This window comes from Dufourea novaeangliae, unplaced genomic scaffold (genome assembly GCF_001272555.1).
Source record: "Dufourea novaeangliae isolate 0120121106 unplaced genomic scaffold, ASM127255v1 scaffold175, whole genome shotgun sequence".
Classification (NCBI taxonomy): Eukaryota; Metazoa; Arthropoda; class Insecta; order Hymenoptera; family Halictidae; genus Dufourea; species Dufourea novaeangliae.
In genome coordinates this window covers 76701-92172 of record NW_015374053.1, presented here as the reverse complement: position 1 = coordinate 92172, position 15472 = coordinate 76701, and the positions used below count along the sequence as shown (strand labels likewise).

General features: G+C 35.2%; 5 protein-coding genes across 5 annotated transcripts in view; 3 read left to right on the top strand and 2 right to left on the bottom strand.

Moving 5' to 3' along the window:
* Nucleotides 1–23: 23 nt before the first annotated feature.
* Nucleotides 24–2583, bottom strand: LOC107189935 (HEAT repeat-containing protein 3). Its single transcript, XM_015578630.1, has 6 exons — nucleotides 2335–2583; nucleotides 1965–2225; nucleotides 965–1905; nucleotides 592–874; nucleotides 350–523; nucleotides 24–262 (listed from the first exon to the last, which is right to left on the bottom strand). The coding sequence occupies exons 1-6, from the start codon at nucleotides 2476–2478 to the stop codon at nucleotides 152–154; spliced, it is 1914 nt and encodes a 637-aa protein (XP_015434116.1). The 5' UTR covers nucleotides 2479–2583; the 3' UTR covers nucleotides 24–151.
* A 768-nt stretch (nucleotides 2584–3351) lies between these two features.
* On the top strand, nucleotides 3352–8844 carry LOC107189989 (protein aubergine-like). Its single transcript, XM_015578696.1, is given in 11 exon segments — nucleotides 3352–3439; nucleotides 4157–4370; nucleotides 5640–5730; nucleotides 5817–5936; nucleotides 6033–6241; nucleotides 6306–6491; nucleotides 6568–6738; nucleotides 6809–6961; nucleotides 6963–7020; nucleotides 7095–7453; nucleotides 7568–8844. Coding segments are annotated over 10 exon segments (2598 nt in total). The 5' UTR covers nucleotides 3352–3439; nucleotides 4157–4172; the 3' UTR covers nucleotides 8621–8844.
* A 1031-nt stretch (nucleotides 8845–9875) lies between these two features.
* Nucleotides 9876–11441, top strand: LOC107189955 (coiled-coil domain-containing protein 130 homolog). Its single transcript, XM_015578654.1, has 5 exons — nucleotides 9876–10086; nucleotides 10191–10506; nucleotides 10579–10839; nucleotides 10930–11062; nucleotides 11131–11441. The coding sequence occupies exons 2-5, from the start codon at nucleotides 10195–10197 to the stop codon at nucleotides 11361–11363; spliced, it is 939 nt and encodes a 312-aa protein (XP_015434140.1). The 5' UTR covers nucleotides 9876–10086; nucleotides 10191–10194; the 3' UTR covers nucleotides 11364–11441.
* Nucleotides 11442–11610: 169 nt separating this feature from the next.
* On the bottom strand, nucleotides 11611–12224 carry LOC107189963 (ragulator complex protein LAMTOR4 homolog). Its single transcript, XM_015578662.1, has 3 exons — nucleotides 12160–12224; nucleotides 11995–12074; nucleotides 11611–11917 (listed from the first exon to the last, which is right to left on the bottom strand). The coding sequence occupies exons 2-3, from the start codon at nucleotides 12064–12066 to the stop codon at nucleotides 11675–11677; spliced, it is 315 nt and encodes a 104-aa protein (XP_015434148.1). The 5' UTR covers nucleotides 12067–12074; nucleotides 12160–12224; the 3' UTR covers nucleotides 11611–11674.
* A 1129-nt stretch (nucleotides 12225–13353) lies between these two features.
* Nucleotides 13354–15472, top strand: part of LOC107189925 (zinc finger protein 423 homolog) — a 76324-nt gene continuing 74205 nt past the window's right edge. The window contains exon 1 of the mRNA XM_015578617.1: nucleotides 13354–13464. Coding sequence (XP_015434103.1) covers nucleotides 13425–13464 — 40 coding nt within the window. The 5' untranslated portion in view covers nucleotides 13354–13424. The remainder of the gene's footprint in view (nucleotides 13465–15472) is intronic.

The window sequence follows — 15472 nt, the reverse complement described above, 5'->3', positions numbered from 1 at the left end:
TGATAAATATCTATTAATAATAATTATAATGTAAATATTTTATTTCAGTCTAGTAATGTACAGTAGTACATGTCTTGACAAAATATTAGAAGTTATATATAAGAACACAATAGTAAAATAAATTCGCATTAATAGTGTTAATCTTACGAATTTAAATATTTCTTATCCTTTTGTCTTTATACTTTATAAATCTGGTGATATTTCCGTTTACCGTGGACACAATTGCGACATTGTCTCCTAAAGACTTTTTCTGTTGCCGCACCTATTTTCATATATGCATAAAAATAACAAGTTATTCACTAGCGATGAATCTAGATTCGTTCAAATGGATATCTTAGAAGAGACTTGCCTTATTCTTAAACAGCGGTACTAAAGCGTGCAATTTTCCTACTAATTCAATCTCATGGGCTAGCTGATCGCTGTCATCTTCCGAATATATATCCATTATTGCATCCAAAGCTTCTGCTATAACCCACGCCTTCGATTCCGTCATACAAGCATCTAATAAGAACACTGTTACTTGCTGAAATATTAGTTTTCGTTATAAAATATCATTCAACATTAAATTCTGATACAACACACAAATCTTACCTTAACTAATTCGTGAGTTTGAGGAACGTTATTATTTATTAAAATCAAAGCAAAATTTCCCAATATTCGTAACAAATTTGCTCGAACATTAGCATTTGTACATTGGCGTTCTCCGTTTAACATTGGTTGCAAGTCAGTTAAAGTTAACTGGTTAAAAACATTGGGTTTAACTTCGGATAATTTTTGAAGAATCGCCCTCATGGCTGCAGTAGCAGATTCCAATAATTCAGTATCATTTGGATTTGCATCTTTGAAAACAACTGTTCCAATATTGACCCACATTCTAAATTAGAAATGTAGAAACACTTTTTAATCAAGTCGTTTTCTCATTATTAAGATTGTAATCTTAGATGGACGTTGAAAAGTATTTTACCTATATATTTTTTCCATACCACCAAGTGCATCAAGTTCTAAACACGATATTAAATTGTTTAAACACAGATATGCTCTACAGTTTAGGGTATGCATTTGATGCAAAATAGCTTTTCCATCGCCATTCTGTTCCAATATTTCTACTGTATCTTTATCCACTGCTGTAGTTTTATCCCATACTTTTGCGATTATGTTACAACTATTGAAGACCTCAATTATTTCTAGAGGTAAAGATAAGTTCATTTTATTCAATTTATCACTCATGCAGATATCATCTATACCATCAATCTCACAATCTGAATCTTCCAAATTGGAATCATTGTCACTTTCCTGATCTTCGGAACATAAATTAGCTAAAATTTCTAATGCTTGTTGCTGTGCTCCAAACAATTTTCTACTGTCCTGTACTTTCTTCTTATGGATATTTGAGAAAGCATTTTTTTCGTAAGGCAAAATTGATATGAAGTTGCACATCAGTTGTTTGCAATCAATGGAAAGTGTTTCAGAGAGACCAATTATTGCTTTACAAACTGTACTCATTGAATTATTTTCCACACAGTTAGATAAACCAATCAGTAATCCTGTTACAGCAGTTTTAAGGCATACTATTTCTGATTCATTGGTATCATTTGATTCTAGACTTAGCAATTGTAGAAGCGTATTTTCACAACATTTAAGTTTTTTCACAGCAATAGAATTATCTTCTGATAAAGACAATAAACACTGTACAGTAACAGTGGCAATTTCCATACCATAAACAGTAATATCAAGGAATTTTGTTAAAATAGATACGAGATCCTCTTCGTTAGAGTACTTTATTGCATACTCATTGTTTTCACACAATGTCCATAACAATGTGACTGCTTGGACAAAGGCTTCTTTTTCATTATTTACTTTACTTTTTTCACTTTGATTTAGTGTTGGCTGCCAGTCTATATAGTACTACAACAGTAAACACAAATAAATCTGACAATAATAAAAGAATATGTTTTCTAACTTACTTGTTTCAATGAACTACAGAGTGGGGTCATGATATCATCCTTCATTAAACTGTTATATGCTTCTTCTTTTCCATTATCTGCAATATACCTTAAAGCACTCACACTTCCTGATCTTACAAGTACATTACGATCAATAAGTAATGGCCCTATCATTTTTGCAATTCCATCTTTTGCAATCTGTACAGCAAGTTCTGAATCACAAGACATTGACTCTAATGTCTGTAATCCTGATAGTTTTTCTTCAACATTAACAGACTGTATCTATAACATTTATAACTTAATTATTCAAATGATCACTGTTTAAGGACAGAAGTTAACAATGTTTGTTAATTTCTCAGTGAAATAATACTAAAAGAATTATACATCTTACTTCTTCGTATGCTCTTTGAAGAGCAGTTTCTCGATCTTCGTTAATAACATTCTCAGCTTCCGTCACTTCAAAGTCTTTAACAGATAAAAGCCCCGTAGGATTTTCCTTGTGAGGTTTCCTTCTGTCTCTTTTCTGTTTTCCCATTTTCGGCCAATATTAAAAGTTTTCGCAGGTATTTTCGTGCAACATACTGTTATCTAGGTATACAAGGTTAATTCCGGTTAGTTAAAAAACCACGTGTTTTTCCCAGCCTTATTATTTCACTCTCTCTCTATCTCTCTCTCTCTTCATTCGTCTTTTATGGTCTATTTCCATGAAGAATATTTCATTAAATAGAAACGAAACTTTAGCTATTTCGATATACATATTCCAATTATATAGTTAGAGATTTAAAATATAGAGCATTGTTTAATGAAACATTTTTTTATCATCATTAAAATAATTTTCATGGGAAAATATTTCTGTTTATGTGCATTTAACAATGATACTCAGAAATCAAAGTACGAAAATGTGCGGTTTCGTCTATTTATTTTTTCAAGATTATTATTGTTTGATATTATTTAAATATACATTAATTTAATCGAAACATTTAATGGCATAATAACAAATACGTTTATATTTTTTGTTTTTTTGCTGTGTATGCATAATTTTAAAGTTGCAAGAAATTACCCATAATCCACATTGTAAACCATTCTGCGCATGTCCATTATGATTTTATTTACAGTCCCGTATCTATTTAAAGACTCAAACAAAGTAATTATTCAAAATTATACGTAATTGTTTACACAGTTGTACGTATTTTGTTGTTTTAATCCCCTTGAGTAAAAGTTTCTTTGCTTATAGTAACTTATTTTATGTTAATACACATTTTGGAAAAAGAAAAGCCCTGAAAATTAAGATGCTTAGGTACGGTCCTAATTACATAATATGTATAAAAAGTTCCTTTACGCATGCGCAAACAAACCAGCTTACCTATACAAAAATTTTTGCGGCTCGTAGACGTTTTTGAATGTGCGTTACAACATTTTGAAGCATTAGTTCGAGACGAAGTGGACGAGTTGTCTTTGTTACGCCATCGAAGGTTTTTTCATTGTGACTGAATACTGTAAGAATTCATTTGAAAAATATAGATTATACAATCAGTTTAGAATTTTAATATTGTTTTAATGGTAATTACTTTATTAAGGAATTATTTGGAAGTTTATTTCCAGAATAAAACTGTGTCAATAGAAGTTTCATGTCCGAGTACAGAGTGGACGCTTTTTTTTCCGGCTTACATTGTACATAAGCACGTGTCCTTTTATTTGAGATTTAGTATAAAGAGAAAATGGAAAAAAGAGATCTGTTCTTATTGCTTTTATAGTAATTTTATAGAAACTTGTGGTTTATTAAAATACTTAGCAGCTTTTTTTTCGGTATACTTTTTATTCAGTTATATTTTCTTCGGTATATAAATTCTGTTTACATACAATATCTCATTCAAGTTTTGATTTATTACTCTTACTTAATATTCATTAGAAAAATCGATCGACCAGTTGTGGTTCAAAAATATTTATTCGTTAATCTGTCGAGTACATTAATAGATGTCTTTTTTTTTTGTTAAACTTCTACCAGTTCGACCTTGAAGCTGGGCCTGGCACTGATGCTTTTTTTTATCTCAGGTTGTAAACAGATATACGTTCAGAATAGTTTGTAGTTACTGGAAGTAGAAACATAGATGTATTCCTTGTTGTTCAAAAAGTACATTTATTTATAATAAAGAAATATAAACTTTTTGTGCTATGTATATAAATAGAAAACTTAACAAGTTTCTAATTTTCAGGAAGTTCATGTAAGTCATGTCTGAAAGAGGCCGAGGTAGAAGTGGTGGCCGTGGACGTAGCCATGATGACAGAAAACAACCGTCTCAGTCACGCGGTGAATTTGTCCCAGCATCACAGCCTTCAACAAGTGCCTGGAGTCGTAGACCTGGTCCACCACAGCAATCTGGACCATCGTCCCAAACACCGTACAGCAGAACTCAAGGAGGAACACAGGTATGTTAACAGATGATTTGCAGAGCTTAAATTCCTTTGTGTTATGAATTCTGATTGTTATCTTTCGTAATGTGAGTATGATTTTAATTGTAAAAAAAGTGTTGAATTTATTGTACATATCTGGATGCCAGTGCCAGAATGTATTAAATGCACTTCTTTTTTTAAAATGACATTTTACATGTGTCCTGTATCAAATTTTTCAATCTTTCAAATGATAACTATTTTGTTCTAAGTCATTTAGTTTTTAATATAATAGTATAGAACTGATATTACGTCCATATCTTGGTCCGAACCAATCACATACAAACACACACACCATTCTACATATTGAGACTTGTCTTAAGTCCATTCAATGGTTTGAAGACAGTAATTGTTTCTTATTGAATTCTTACCGAAAGGTTCCAAAGTTACAAGGTTTTTTCAACTAAAGTTTTAAAAAATGTGATTTAATACACCCTGGCTCTAGGGTTTGGATATGTACTTTTTTGTTAAACAAATTGTACAAACTTGTCTGTTATCTATGGTGGAAGCCAGAGGCAAGCACCATGAAATGAAATATAAAAGTACTTATGAGGAAATGTAAAGATATAAAAAATTGTTATTTTTAGTGTTCTAAGGTTCTTGACGGTTTGTAAATGTGTTTACTCATAGCATATTGTTTGCCCTTTTTTCATTCCTATTGACATTCTTCTAGTTAACCTTCTAAATTCATTTAAGAACAAACTGTTTATACACCTACTTTTCATTTATTTATGATTATATTACTAAATGCTTTTTTAAATACTAAATTTTAGTTCCCTTTTCTATTGTGTTCTTTCATGACAAATTTCTTTTACTGTTAGTATCTCTCTTTATGAAATCGATTCGTAGAAATCGGGTGTATAAATACTTCTTTTAATCACTATACTTAATTAATAAAATTGTTAAGTAATGCATACTATTGTTACATTTTCTTTGCATAGAGCAAGGTTTATCCTGCAGTAAAAGGTTCGGTGAAGGTTAGTGCTTGAATTATTGTTTAGTTCGTTAGCGTAATGTTGCGTACCCGATATATATTTTATATTATTATGTTTTAAGTGCCCTTTGTATCCATATTGTATGTATTAGTCTTTTTTTCTAGTATCCCCTATTCATGCTAAGTACCGTTAAAACACTTTGCACGATTAAATTTGTTATTCTGTATATTATTTTTAAATATTAATACTGTTTACAATTGAAAAATAATGTATTATAAATACACAAATATGTGTATTTTCATTATCATATTAGAGTGCCACCCGTGCTGTACAACGTACAAGTAGTGCCAGAGGTGATGGTGCACCTGGTTATGCAGCAGAAGGTGGACCTGAAAAAATGGAGGGTGAGTTAAGTAACTAAAACATGTTTTTGCTTTTTCCTTACAAATTCATTTATATGCGCTATGTGTGTTTCCATTCATATTTCCAGTTGAAAGTGCGGCGGGTGCTGGAGGTGACGCGGGAACGCTTGGAAGAGGAGCTATGCGTGGTCGACGACCTTTGCCTGCAGAAATACATACTAGACCAGCGAGTTTAGTCACCAAAAAAGGTTCTTCATAGATGTATAGTTTCCCTATTTGAATTATAAATGGTATATTATATGCCACTTAAAAAATGTGTATTACATCAACGTTGTAACTTCCAGGTACAACCGGAACGCCTACTATGTTGCAAGCAAATTTCTTCAAGTTACTTGCAACGACCGATTGGTGCCTGTATCAGTATAGAGTTGATTTTGCGCCTGAAGAAGATCGCACCGTTATACGAAAAGGTCTACTTAGACTTCACAAGGAAAAACTAGGAGCATATGTCTTTGATGGAACAGTACTTTATACAAGTTCACGTATTCACGATGTAAGGTTTCTTGTTCGGAATTTTGTTGGATGTACTTTTAAGTAATATATACTCGTGATTTTAGACTTTAGAACTCTGGTCTGTTAGACAATCCGACGATACTAAAATTAGAATCACCGTACGTCTTGTCGGAGATATGACTAAAGGTGATCAACATTATATTCAATTCTTTAATATAATAATGAGAAAATGCTTATCTCTGTTAAATCTCCAACTTGTTGGACGCGATTACTTCGATGCACGTAGCAAAGTAAGTGAAGCTTGAACCTTTAGTATGTATTGTAACACAGGATTTATTTATCAATCTATGCATAATTATGACGCAGGTAGAAATTCGTGAGTTCCGATTAGAACTCTGGCCTGGTTATGTGACTTCCATAAGACAACACGAAAGCAATATTCTCATGTGCTCAGAAATAACACATAAAGTTATGCGTCAGCAAACCTTGCTGGATATACTGAACGATTGTTACCAACAAAGTCGCCATGAATATAAGGCAAGAATAATTATCAATACTGTGTTTTAATTTTAGTCGCGTACTAATGTAAAATTAGGTTAATTTTTAGAAATACTACCAAGAACAAGTTATGGGTTTGGTGGTGCTTACGGATTATAATAATAACACGTACCGTATAACTGATATAGATTTCGATGCAAACCCTAACTCGACGTTTCAAATGAAAAGTGGGGAAAGTGTATCTTATAAGGATTACTATAAAAATTCGTGCAGGTCAAGCCGAATTGATATATCTTGTTCCTGAATTGTGTCGTGCTACAGGTACCTTCTGTCGGCATTTTCCTAATTTCAAGTTAGCAGCTATTGTATTCTATAAAAAATCATTTTGGTTCTAGGGTTGACTGATTCTATGAGAGAGAATTTCCATTTGATGCGTGCGTTAAGCGATCATACACGCGTGTCTCCTAAAGCTCGTATAGAGAAATTGATGGCGTTCAATAGAAGACTTCGTTCTGAACGTGCTATAGTGCAGGAACTTAACGAGTGGAATTTGAAGCTTGATGAGAAATTGGTTGACATACCAGGACGTATATTGCCCCCGGAAAAAATAGTGTTTGCCCGTAATGTTTGTGGTTCTGCTGGACCGTTAGCAAACTGGACCAGAGAGCTGCACAATAAAACATTGTTCAACCCGACCAGGTTGCGCGATTGGGTCGTAATCTGTATGTGCCGTCGTATGGAGCACGATGTTCAAGTAAGATGTTTTGCAGTTTGCCATAAAATTTGGATTTTCAAAAAATCTATAATAGTAATTTTGCCAATTCGAATTGTGCATATATATGAAATTGTTTTCTGTTGTGTTTCGCAGCGATTCCTGGGGATCTTGCAGGAATGTTCCCGTAAAATGGGATGTGCAATCGAGGCTCCCAGGATTTGGGATATACCCGACGATAGATCGAACACCTACTCTGATGCATTGGAAAAAATCATGAGTACCTCGAACCCAGAATTAGTGTTCTGCGTGGTATCGAATAATCGAGCTGATCGATACGGTGCTATTAAAAAGAAATGTACCGTTGACCGACCAGTACCGTCTCAAGTTTTCATGGCGAAAAATTTGTCACCGAAAGATCCGCGATCGATCGCTACAAAGGTGGCGATACAGTTAGCGTGTAAATTGGGCGGAGCTCCGTGGAGCGTTGAATTGCCACCGATTAATTTAATGGTTGTCGGTTTTGATGTGTGCCACGACCCGAATGATAAAAGTCGCGACTTTGGTGCAATGGTTGCATCTTTGGACAAAAGTTTAACGAGATATTTCAGTGCTGTAAGCGCTCATACCTTAGGGGAGGAAATGTCTAATGAGTTCTCCGTTAATATAACGAAAGCTTTACACTCTTACAGAGAATTAAACAAGTGTCTACCGTCACACATTGTGATTTACCGTGATGGTGTAGGCGAAGGCCAAGTTCCTTATGTTTTTGAACATGAAGTCGAACAAATTAAATCTAAGTTAAAGGATATTTATGGTGATCCCTCTGGCGTCAAAATGGCGTTTATCATTGTGACGAAGCGCATCAACACTCGAATTTTCCACAATCGGGAAAATCCTCCACCAGGAACAGTAATTGATGACGTCGTTACAAATCCAATGAAGTACGACTTCTTTATTATACCCCAAAGTGTTCGACAAGGCACGGTAACTCCATGTGCGTTTAACGTTATTGCGGACACGACAGGCTGGAGAGCTGATCAAATGCAAAGAATAACGTACAAATTGTGTCACATGTATTACAATTGGTCTGGAACCGTGCGAGTGCCCGCACCTTGCCAGTATGCTCATAAGCTAGCATTCTTGGTGTCACAATTCATACGTCGTCCACCAAGTTCACAAATGCAGAATCTGTTGTATTATTTGTAACGCTTTTTTTCATCACATTCGATATTTTTCTTTTTCTCCAACTGACCAGAAGGGAATAGTTTCCAGACGACAGTGTCAACAAATTTATTTTTATTCGAAATACTTCGTTATAGTACTACGTGCGTAGTATTATTCACATGTATTAGTTATAAGCAAACTTTTGTACTTGACAAAGATGTGCGTCGAACATGATAATTCGAACATATTTTCGTTTTACCTTTTTACATTAGTAGATCATTTAATTTTTTGTGCCCTTTCCAAAGATGCAAGTATCGTCAAGTTGTACGTAAAGTTGTACGTAAAGTTGTACGTAATTTTTTTTAAATTCTACTTACAATTTTATTTCCAACTCTGCCACATTACGCGGTAGTTTGAGTTACAAGTTACTTTAAGTATTGATGTACAAGAGTGATCCTCTCACTGCGGTCGGGAGTTGGGCACAATTTTATTCCAACAATGTATCCTGAATTTTGAACCGATAATTAAATAAATTAATTGTTAAATGTGGACTCATTCAAAAGTATTATTTTATTATAAAAATTGGAATGTCCATGTTTAATCAATTGAAATCAATTATCGCTCCTGTGCTATCAACAGTGTGGACCTGTTAACAGATTTATATGCACCGACACAGTTTTAGAGCAGCACAGCATTTGATTTGCGTAGCGAGAGGATCACCCTGTATTATAAATTAAATTCGTCCTATTAAAGTATCATGTCGTGAGACTTTACTTTTGTTACAATATCTGATGTTATAAGTACTACTTCTTTGATCTTCAGTTTTTAAGAATGTTACCATTAACAGAAGTGTTGTAAAATTATGTTACACATAATAATTAGACTGCGGATATATACTGTTTAACAAAAGTTAGAATTAAATGGAACTTTGTCTGAGTTAAGGTTTTCATTAGTATTCAAATCAAAATAAACTTTTCACTGTACCGAGTTTTAGTTAGGAGGTATTCTATAAATGTAGAAGATTCTGCAGTCTAATAATTACAATGTAAAATGATGCTCTTAACAATTATTCAACTGCGGGTAGTGCTGTATATTTTTTTATTCGAACATTGTGTTGTATTTTATAAGAATTTATGGTATTAAAATGTTATATAAGAGATTTTTTTTAGATACAATTGGTATTTTAACTTTGACATTGTATTACCATCAAAGGAATTTTAGGAGAGTTAGAGAAATATATGCGGAAGTACTTTTAATTTTGTTTGTGTGTGTGGTGTGTGTGTGTATGTGTAAAAGCGAGCATAGTGTCACCTAGTATGTGTTCCAACAATTGTTCTAGTGAACACGTATCTCCAGTAGATGGCTGCAGCATTCTCCACCTACAGACGCTTTCAAACCTTTCAAACAGTACATATCTGGAAGAACGGGAGTAAATAACGAGTGAGGTTAAATGTATTGAATTAAAAAAAACAGTTTAATTTTCTTATGAGCACGTAATAAAGAACGAGGTACATCATTGAAAGTTTACTGTTTGCTTTTCTTATATCATATGCTGTAAAAGTTGAAAGATTTGACTACTGCTATATATTATTGATATAATTTTATTTTATAGAACAATGGGTGAACGTAAAGGAACAAACTTATATTACCCACCGGATTATGATCCACGAGTTGGTGGACTCAATAAATTTCTTGGTACCCATGCATTACGCGAAAGAGCACGTAAATTACACATGGGTATCCTTATTATTAGATTTGAGATGCCATTTAATATATGGTGCGAAGGATGTGGAAATCACATAGGAATGGGTGTTCGCTATAACGCAGAGAAGAAGAAGATTGGAATGTATTATAGCACACCTTTATATCAGTTTCGTATGAAATGTCATCTTTGTGATAATCACTTTGAGATAAAGACAGATCCAGGGGTAGGTTGTTTTTAATATAAGCCTCGATATTTTTAGTTACATAAATACTATCTCAAATATCTTGTCTTGCAGAACCTAGACTATGTAATTGTGAGTGGAGCAAGACGGCAAGAGAATAGATGGGACCCTAAAGAAAATGAACAGATTGTACCAGAGACAAAAGAAGTGTCTTGTAGGCTTTATGATGATGCAATGTATAAATTGGAACATGGTATAGAAGATAAGAAAGTAGCAAAATCAAGAGATTCTTCCTTGGAAAGTGCAATAGCATTGAATGAGGCTACATGGAAAGATGACTACACTTCGAACTGTGCACTACGTTCTGCATTTAGAGTATGTCATGTATAATAATTATTCAGTATGATTTTATGCGTTACATCAGTGGTCTTTTGATTATTTACTGAAACATGTACTGCATTCTAGATGAGAAAAAGTGAGTTACAGAAGAAGCAAGGTATTGATCAGATATTACTTAAAAAAAGTGGACTAAATATTGATTTAGTGCATGAACACGAAGATGACGTGAAGTTGGCTAGGTTGTTGGTGCATAAAAAAGGTATGATAATTTGAATAATACATTTCTTTCAATAATTCGAATATTAATATGTATTTAATGTATTACAGATGGAAAGAAAAGTGGTCACCATCCTTTAAAACGATTGGTCTCTATTGTACGTTCCAAAGATAAGTTGAAAACATTATCGCAGTCTGCGTCGAACAGTGAGATTAAAAAATATAAAAATGACATGCCAAAGCTTCCTGAATTGAAGCCACAACCCTCAACTTCGAAAACGGTGACCAGTGCACTAAGTACGTCGCTGGTTACTTACGATAGTTCTGATACGGATGATTCATAGTATTTATGGCCAATGATTAGTGTAATATATTGTAAATAATATTTATAATCAATACAGACTGTACTATTTTGTTTACCATTTTGCATCAACTTTTATATTATGGTAACAAATGTCATGATCAGTGCAGTGAAAAGATTATACTCTTTTTTAGCATTGTTTTATTGGAACAGATTTTTCTTTTAAAGTTTCTTTACATTCTTTAATGATTTACAATCTAAGGTTAAGAACTTCTTACATATTTATTAAAAGTTATTTCACATCTATATGTTCATAAACAATCTTATTTTTATACAACTTTGTAATGTTTCCATTTATACATCAAGCAAAGGCTGCTGTTCTACAACTGCAGTGGTTGCAGAAATTAATCTTTTTTTAACTACGTGAATTTTTTTATTTGAAAGACAAATAATATAGCAATGATCTGGATATGTTATGGATATTTTGTTGAAAGCTTCATTGCTAGGAAATCCTTTAGGATCAATCTTATTGGTCAATGTAACTAAACCTACAATAATATTTGCAATCCTTTCATCGTTTTCCAGTTCACCTCCAGACTGAAAGAGTAAAATGTTATTGAATTCCCTGATTAATATGCATTTCTTGTCATATATATGTTAAAAAACATGGTTACCGTTAATACTGCACCATCCTCTGTTAAAACCAAGTATCCAATTTGATCTGGGATACGTTCTAGCAACAGCATGGTTGTATCTGTAATTGCAAAATTCACAACTGACATGTCTCATTGTACCAACTCTTTCTAGCAATATTTGTTGACAACTTTTTAAATTCTAACCTGCTCAAGAACAAAACTGTAGTTGTAGATACGTTGAATGTAACAATTGTTACGAATTTAAATACGTTTAACGAAGGATTAAAGAAATAAAATAATTCTACCAAAGTTCATGCTTTAATTCCATTGAATTTAAAACCAAATGGATTAAACCGATGAGCTGTCATAACAACGAACTGATCTCTTTGTGTAGGGGCACTGGTGATGGTGATTCGTTCAAGTCGGCAATGCAGAATTCCCCTCGTGAAACGTGACATATTGCAGAGTCAATTAAAATTTGAAACAGAGTGGCGGAAACAGGTAAAGAAATACTACTTTATATTCTACTTTAGTTCGAATTCTTCGAGTCATACATGCTCTAAAAGGAGAACTCACAGTGATCCTCAATAGTTGAACAAAAATACAAATAAGACCATTTGTAGATACAGAAATTACTTCTTAGCGGTGTTTAAAGATCTTAAATAGAAAAGATTGGAATAGAATTTTGTAATGTATAGTTTACAATGCGTTTAAAAAAAATTATTACATATCATTAAATTAATAGTAAGAAAACTAACAAGGCACAACAATTGAGTAAGTTCTCTGTCGATGGTTCAACGTGTATTCTTATTTTTCATAACTTTTTGCAAATTTACATAAAAAAAAAACGTTCACAGTTGCAATATTTTGTGCAAGTTTGTAAAAATTCATTTATGTCAAAGGGATTGCGCAGGGCTGCTATCAGCGAGGGTGGCGCGTGCGCAGTGTCGTCTCAGTGGTTCTCTGCAGTAGCTTGTCCGCGGTATCATGTACGCAGTCATTCGTCGCGCGACTTTCGAGCCGCGCTTATCGCCCCTTTCTTTCGCGAAGTCTTCTCGGCCGTGTATGCACGCGAAGTTTAATCGGGGAACCACGTGGCTTCCGGTGCACGAATCGCTCTTTCAGCGAAACGGTTCCCCGGTAACGTCCGTTCGAGTTTGTTTTCGTAGTATAATCGTCGCGAAATTTTACACGGGAGACGTTCGTCCCTGTCGCCATGGTTACGTCGCGCGGGTAACCGGAGAGACTTTCTCCACGTTCGAATTCGCGGTGACGGTTTCGTCGACGGTGCATGTTTCGCAAAACAGAGACTATCGTCGCCAGTTTTTGTCTACGGTGCGGTTTTCGACGAACGTTGTTTTAGTGCGCGAGCGTATCGAGTTCCGAGGAAGTGCGGCGAAATGTGACTGAATTTGTTCCTGCCTGTCATTGCGTTCCGGCCAGCGGAGTGGACACACCACCACGCTGCTATGTCTAGAAGGAAGCAGGCGAAGCCACGATCCCTCAAACGTGAGTAATCTTTCTTTCGTTTCGACATTATTATCGAGTGTATACAGGACCACCGTGCGCACGTAGATGTTCCGAAATTCACGACGAATTATCGCCACCGTCCGAATTTATCGAGTGACGCAGCCGTTTAACCGTTTGTTTGCTTTTTCTTCCCGGTTTTGTGTTTACGAATTCGTCGCTGACTGTGGCGACACGTGTAGCTCGCAGTTTCTCGAGACCTTGAGCTGGTCGTGTTCGAAAAAAAAAGTGCTTTCTGTGCGGTGATGGTTGTTTTCGAACGGAGGGCACGTTGCTTTATTCTTTTATGCGCGGATGCATAATAATGTAGGAATTGTTTTGAAACGCAAGTTGAATGATGCAAATGCATGGATACAGGTCACGTGGTACATATATACGTTAGAACGGTTGCGAAAGATGTCGCTGCAACGAGATTTGAATCACGTTACATTTATCGATAGATCACGGACCTGATGCATTTATTGCGGGTACTACCTAGAGTTGGGCAGAATTTTATTCGAATAATACACAGTGAAAAGCAGCAGTATCTGAGGGTGTCGTCCTGATCTTTAAACAGTTAACGAGAATTAAATAATTGTTCGACAGATGTCGATTCATTCATAAACAAGTATTATTTTATTATAAAAATTGAAATTTCCACGTTTAAACAATTAAAAATGACGAAATACTTTTTTTTTTTTATCTTTTATTCGTTATTCGATATTTTTTATCTAGATAATGAGTTTGCCCATCTCTGGTGCTACCGACAGAAAATTATAATGTAACGTGGAACGTTTCTAATCTAGTACATTGAAATACAAATTTGCAAATAAGTATTCGCAGTCTATAAAATTACAAAATTTACTGCATTTTGTGTATTTACTTTTGTAATGAATCCGCGAAGGTCCCAGTTGTAGCCATTTTGTTTCATAAAAAGAAAGAAGTGCTCTTTTATAGATATCGGTTAACTTCACACTAAACAAACGTTACACTCTGCGTACGTAACGAAAGATTAAATTAAAACGCCCTCCGCAAGAGGATATCACGTGGAGACGGGTAGCACGTGTGTTTCAAGTAAACGGAGAAAGAACGCATAAATCGAATTTGATCCTCGGTGTCTTGAAACTTCCGGAATCACGTTCGACGGGTGGTTCCTACGGAGGTGTACAGGTGTCCGCGAAAGAGGAGAGAAGTAAACGGGGAACGGTGAAAACGTCGCGTTTAAATGGGAAACGGAAGTATATAGGCGCAAAAGGGTTGCTCTCTGCAGCGATGATCCGAACAAGATGATGCAAGCATACGTGCTTCGGAGATAATCGGGGATAACGAGAAGGAGCAAGTGAGATGGAGAAAGAGGGCGACCAGATGATAACGGGGCGAATGGGACGAAGAGATAGACAGAGAAAACGATGGTAACAGGGTAAAATCGAGACAGAAAGGGGAAGCATATCGTGTACACAGAGGGAGAAAGTGGAGAGGGACGGTTGATAAAGAGGTGCTCGTGAAGGGAAATAGCGATAGAAGCTGCTCGCATAGAGTGGCTCCCCGTGGTAGAAGGAGAAGAACAAGAATGGAAAGAGGAAGACGAAAAGAGGGAGACAGAGTCAGTAGTCAGCCAGGATGGAATTAGGTGGAAACCCGCGGGACCGGTGCCTCTCCCCACGGAATTCCCGGCCTCTGTAATCACCAGTTCTCCTATCCTATCCAATTCTGGTCGCGCTGTTCCCTTCCCTATATCTCGCTTTTACTATTTTCTCACTTCCTTTCTCTCGCCGCCGCCGGCCTTACCATTTCTTTTTCTTCTTCTTTTTTATCCCAACCTCCGCGTTTTCGTTGTCCTTCAATCTTCGTCTAACGTTCCGTCTCTGGTCGAGCTTGTTCCCGCCAACGTCGTCCCAACTATTCCTTTTCTTGGAGACTTTCTGTCGTCGCGGGACCATCATGTGTTTCTTCGTTCTTTTCAGGATCATTTAGAGTATATTTTGTCATTACAGTAAATCCTCGGTGAGTG

What these genes read in the sequence shown, in the direction of transcription:
- LOC107189935 (XM_015578630.1), bottom strand. Translation starts at nt 2,478, where the DNA reads ATGGGAAAACAGAAAAGAGACAGAAGGAAACCTCACAAGGAAAATCCT. An exon ending in GGTATGGAAAAAATATATAG is followed by an intron (nt 875 to 964) that starts GTAAAATACTTT and finishes TTTCTAATTTAG; the next exon opens with AATGTGGGTCAATATTGGAA. An exon ending in AAACTCACGAATTAGTTAAG is followed by an intron (nt 524 to 591) that starts GTAAGATTTGTG and finishes CTAATATTTCAG; the next exon opens with CAAGTAACAGTGTTCTTATT.
- LOC107189963 (XM_015578662.1), bottom strand. Translation starts at nt 12,066, where the DNA reads ATGCTGTTGCTAGAACGTATCCCAGATCAAATTGGATACTTGGTTTTA. An exon ending in AGGATGGTGCAGTATTAACG is followed by an intron (nt 11,918 to 11,994) that starts GTAACCATGTTT and finishes TTACTCTTTCAG; the next exon opens with TCTGGAGGTGAACTGGAAAA.
- LOC107189955 (XM_015578654.1), top strand. Translation starts at nt 10,195, where the DNA reads ATGGGTGAACGTAAAGGAACAAACTTATATTACCCACCGGATTATGAT. An exon ending in AGATAAAGACAGATCCAGGG is followed by an intron (nt 10,507 to 10,578) that starts GTAGGTTGTTTT and finishes CTTGTCTTGCAG; the next exon opens with AACCTAGACTATGTAATTGT. An exon ending in GTTGTTGGTGCATAAAAAAG is followed by an intron (nt 11,063 to 11,130) that starts GTATGATAATTT and finishes AATGTATTACAG; the next exon opens with ATGGAAAGAAAAGTGGTCAC.